General features: G+C 35.1%; 1 protein-coding gene across 1 annotated transcript; it reads right to left on the bottom strand.

Moving 5' to 3' along the window:
* Nucleotides 1-964: 964 nt before the first annotated feature.
* LOC106721456 (zinc finger protein 675) lies at nucleotides 965-4,761 on the bottom strand. The gene is made up of 5 exons (XM_014516394.2): nucleotides 4,756-4,761; nucleotides 3,684-4,352; nucleotides 2,627-2,821; nucleotides 1,572-1,814; nucleotides 965-1,242 (listed from the first exon to the last, which is right to left on the bottom strand). The coding sequence occupies exons 1-5, from the start codon at nucleotides 4,759-4,761 to the stop codon at nucleotides 1,072-1,074; spliced, it is 1,284 nt and encodes a 427-aa protein (XP_014371880.2). The 3' UTR covers nucleotides 965-1,071.
* Between the last annotated feature and the right edge of the window lie 271 nt (nucleotides 4,762-5,032).

Raw genomic sequence — 5,032 nt, 5'->3', positions numbered from 1 at the left:
AAAATTATGAGGTAATCGTCGGTGAAGTCGGTACGGTGGTGCATCTAAAAATATGCCCAAGAATTGGATCGATTGCGGTGGCCCTTTTGTTACTCCTTTAAACTATCGATTGACTACTGGCATTTTACATTTCAATAACAGCGAAAAACATTGAATACAGATAATTTATGGTGTGATGATTTAGTTTAATACATCGGTTTTTAGTTTTTCTCAAACGATTTCATAATTAGTCAACAGTTTGGGAAAATACTGTTTTACAAAATGTTATAGGTTATTTACTGTTTAAAATAAATGGTTGCTGAGCGTAAAACTGTATTAAAAAATAATGTAGAGTTGACAATTTGTATAAAAAGGTATTGCAGTTTTTCACGTTACTAGAAATTTCTATAACTATTAAAATTATTTATACAATAGGTTATAATTGCTAAATAGTTATTCAAGATTTAATTCTACGTAACTAATGCACGAAAAACGTTTGACATTTTTCATGAAAATTTGGAATGTTTGCTGTAGGAGCCAATTATTTACATTAATCTAAAACTTAAAAAATATATTTAAATAGTTTAATTATATAGAGTATCAATATGTACAAGTAGCAGTGAAGTTTTTTATTAAAGTTGTCATACTGTATCATGAATCTATCGTGAATCTATACACGGCCCGCTTAAAAAAACACAAAAAAAACTTCATCAAGACCGGTCCAGCAGTTCAGTACATGTTAAGATACTTACATATAGAATTACGAGTAATATGTATAACAGAGACGCCTACGACTATTCTTACGGCCGAAATAAACAAACTATCATTGAGATCGATCCGAAAATTATTTTAATTACTTTGTATAATTTAATTAATTAGAAAAGTTATACGATTGCCTTTTAAATAATAGATTATGATTTAAAAAAATACCATGATATTAATCAAAAATGATAAATTTCGGGTATTAGTTTATAACTGTTTTTTAAAGATCTAAGAGAAGTACATACGGTCGTGTCCGTAGGGATGTGGGTAGGGGTAGAGAGTGCTGTGCACCGGGTAGGGGAAGCGCGGCACGGGCCGCAACACGCGTCGTCAGCCGTCCTCTCCCCCGCCCTCGTCTTCCGAGCCCGTGACGTCAAGACTTCTGGAATCTTCCGAGGAGCATGGAGACGCGCACCTTGCCTGCACGTCATCCCAGGACACCTCCTGCTGCGGCACCGGGATCTTGTTCCAGAACGTATTATAGTTGTTGTCACGGCATTCCTATATACAAAATAAACATTTTAGTTGTGACAGTATTTTGTAATTTTAAACCCTTTTGATATGATTAAGGGCCGCCTCAAGCTTCCAGAGTAATGGGCATGCTGCCGGCAGTATTTCTAGCGGCATAAAGCTGTTAATTTACAGCCGTAAGAAATATTAATTAAGTCAGGAATAAAAGACGTACGATTAAAAAGAATTTAATTGGTTTACGCGTTATAGTTTATTTTGATTTTAATTATGTATTTACTTGTTGTTGGTATATCACACTTTAAAAAAATAACAAGTTCATATGATAAGATTTATCACTATTTAAAGAGCATATCACTTACCGGTGGATAAGTCGGATAATCTACATGGACCTGTCGAAATGCAGAAGGTTCTTTTTCCACTTCATCGGGTTGTTCGTGAGCCAGCAGATGTTTACGAAGATACGCCTGTCTTCGGAACATCTTACCGCAGCGGTGGCAGGGGAAACGGCCGTCAGTGGCTGGCTCTCGTCGCTTGCTGGCGCCAGCCACGCGCGGCTTATGCCAACGACGGTGGGATGCCAGGTTTGCTGGGCAATTGAATACCTAGACACGGGAAAAATATTGATTGATAAAAAAAAATCGTGACCTTTTTGTTACAAAAAAAAATTATTATGTAATTATTAAATTTATAAATCGTCGATTGCTCTCGTGATAAACACAAACCTTTAAACATTAGTAGTACAATACTAATGTTTAAATAAAATTTCATTAAAATTATTTTAAACAAAAAAAAAAATGTCTGTATTTAAAAATTGTTACTCTAATACCCTATGAAACTGATGCCGGCTGTTCATAAATACATGATCACATTGTTTCTTTATAATTGAGATGACCAGTTAAGTATATTTAGTCACGCATTGTCGTACATATCAATTAAGGTGTAAAAATATTTCGCTAGTAAACGCTTCCCATGGAAAAGTGCCAAGTGTTCACACACCCTCCCTATTACGTTCCCACACGAATATACTTTGAATTACTGCACGTTTTTTTTTTAGAGTATTGGAGATGAGTTGTTAAATAACCGATAATAATTTGTTTTGTATCTGATAATTTGAAGGGTTAGTTATCTGTCATTAAATTATATGTGGGAAAAATTTAATTGTGGATGTTAAATATTGTTCTCGATAAACGTTATTAGTGTAGCTAAATGAATTAATAAAATAACCTTTGTATCATGTTGTCTGTCTTATATTTTAAAATAAAAAAGAGCAGATCAGCAAAATGTTAAATTTAGAACTCGTATTTTAAAATTAAACAACTAATTTTAAAATACGAGTTATAAATTTACGACTCAAAAATATTGTTATCTTGAGTTCTCATAGAAATGATAAAATAAAATAAATGTTTATATTAACCTTATCACATTCGGGACAGCGATATTCAATATGCACGATTCTGGAACACCTGTGCTGTGCTAGAGCAAACGCATCCCCGTATAGTCGCCGGCAGAGACGGCAGATGTAACGGCCAAGGCGGTTCTCTATGCTTGCTATGAGGGCCTTCGCCTCGTCTGTCACTTCGACTACGTTGAACGCTGGATCTATGTCGCCCTATAAAGAACACTTTTGATGAGTAATATAATAAGGTGGTTTATAAGAAAAGTCTATCTTTAAGTGTGTTACCAAAACTGCAACCTGGAAGTAGTAAGTTAAATTTTTTTTTAGTTTAAAAGTTCATTTATAAAATTCTAATCACTGTACTGGACAACATTTATTCTCAACTTGCTTTTAGCCATTGTAAATGAAATAAAAATCAATTTTATAAAACTTTGAATACAAGTTTTACAAAGAATACAAGTAATGTAAAATTGATTCTAGTGCCGTGGTTTATTGCCTAGTAACTTAGTAGCTTAGTACTTAACTTTTTTTTATTTGAGATTGTATCACGTGAAAACAAATTGCATGTTATTTGAAGGTGTTTTGATATAATTTAATGGGACATTATCGTTCATCTAGGATAAAGAAGTAAGAGGTGGTTTTGTACTAAGAATGTATGATTTATGGTTCATTTAATGTCCTCAAAGCCACCCCTCTGCGAGCGTTGCGAGTCCACTCGAAGCCTGTTATTAACGTAAACATAACACAATACGCGATTTCATAGCGTTTAATTGCCGAAGCGATAAGGAAAGTCGCCGGTGCCGCTAATGCTATGGCCACAACGGCTAATTAGCAGTACCTTTGCAATTTCGCAATTTATATTTCATACAAATAGTAGATGAACGCTTTGTTTATTGTTTGTGTAAATTTTATGGTAGATGGCATACGAAAAAGACTTTTATATGTAATCAAAGAACAATCAAAACGTCTAAAGAATAGGATTCATCCATAGATACGCAATCTTTTCAAAAGCAGAACTTAATCAAGAAATATCTATCACTATATTCTGTGATTTTTTTATAGTGCTAAAATTTACCTTTCGAACAACTAACGTTTCATCTTCAGCCAAGTCCCGTATGATCGTTCCAGACACGGGAGACGTTTTGTCTTCATCAAACATTAATCTTCTGACTGCTTTACTCTTTTTCATCGGTTGCGGAGGTTTCGGAGACTTCTTTGGACGCTCTTCGACGTCCCTTATTTCAACAATGTCCGGCGAACTCCTTCCGCTTTTTGGTGAAGCTTGTTCTGCTGGTAGACATGTGCGTAATTCGTCGAAAAATTGTTTGGTGAATTTAAGTTTCTTTGCCTCAGGACTATCGCTGTCATTAGAATTATCATCATCACATTTGCGTTTTTGGATCTTATCAATTGCTTCTTTTGAGTTACTTTCTTCAAAGTGTCTAAATATTTTCGGAGATTGTGTATTGTTTAGTTCATCTGGAGATTTTCGCTTCTGTGAGGGCGGGGGAGTGCAAGGTGGGGTTATAGGAGAAGTTGATTTTAGCGATAGATCAAGCGGCACCAATGGTTCATTGTAATATGCTAAATATTGTTGAAGAATACTGGGATGTTGCTGCGGCAAGAGTTCATGAAGATAGTTGCTGGAGATCCGGACGGGGGGTGCGGCATATTGATGATAGAAACGGGACGTCGATAACCGATGAAAATGTGGTAGTGCCGCTTCCATATTTAAATCTTTCGACTTATTTCAAATAAAATAAGCAACACTTTCATTTTGCTACTAAATGTGATTGTCTGTCTGTAACAATAGAAATACATCGTACATAAATTGAAATCACATAAGTTCGTACAAAACAAGAAATAAATAGAACAGAAAAATAACATTGTGGAAACTGTTGTCCCTTAGCTAGTGTTAAAGTGGCCCATTTCGTTGATTGTAACGCGTTCGAACTAAAAATGTTGTGAAGTAAATTGCTCTTTTAAGGATGATTTGTTGTCGAACGAAAACAGATTCACATTGTCAATGAAAAGAACCGATGCATTGTTGTTAAAATGTTACTTATATTTAATGATATTTTTTTTTACATCAAAAAATAATATTTCAACAAAATCCCAATGGCTTAATTGTTTTTCTTGTCGAAAACCCTCATGTTAAATCTAGATATTTCAGATAAAATTATCGTATTAATTGCTTATGGATTTATAAGAAACTGTTTTCACCGACTAAATTAATTCTATTACGAAGCTATAAAAACCCCGCAAATGACATCTAGTATAAGTGACAGGGTAATCTGTGGAGAGGGACAAATACATAGTTGTGCGTCGGTTGGAGCGGCGTTACCTAATTACATGCGAGATCCCGGCTCCCACGCTCTCCCCTGCCGGCGGCCGCGCGGGTACAAATGAAATGCCTCGCCCTCT

The sequence above is a fragment of the Papilio machaon genome, chromosome 17, assembly GCF_912999745.1.
Source record: "Papilio machaon chromosome 17, ilPapMach1.1, whole genome shotgun sequence".
Taxonomy (NCBI): Eukaryota; Metazoa; Arthropoda; class Insecta; order Lepidoptera; family Papilionidae; genus Papilio; species Papilio machaon.
The sequence above is the reverse complement of the archived record's forward strand: the minus strand, read 5'-3'. Positions and strand labels throughout refer to the sequence as shown.

What these genes read in the sequence shown, in the direction of transcription:
- LOC106721456 (XM_014516394.2), bottom strand. An exon ending in AAACGTTAGTTGTTCGAAAG is followed by an intron (nt 2,822 to 3,683) that starts GTAAATTTTAGC and finishes TGTTCTTTATAG; the next exon opens with GGCGACATAGATCCAGCGTT. An exon ending in ATTATCCGACTTATCCACCG is followed by an intron (nt 1,243 to 1,571) that starts GTAAGTGATATG and finishes TTTTGTATATAG; the next exon opens with GAATGCCGTGACAACAACTA.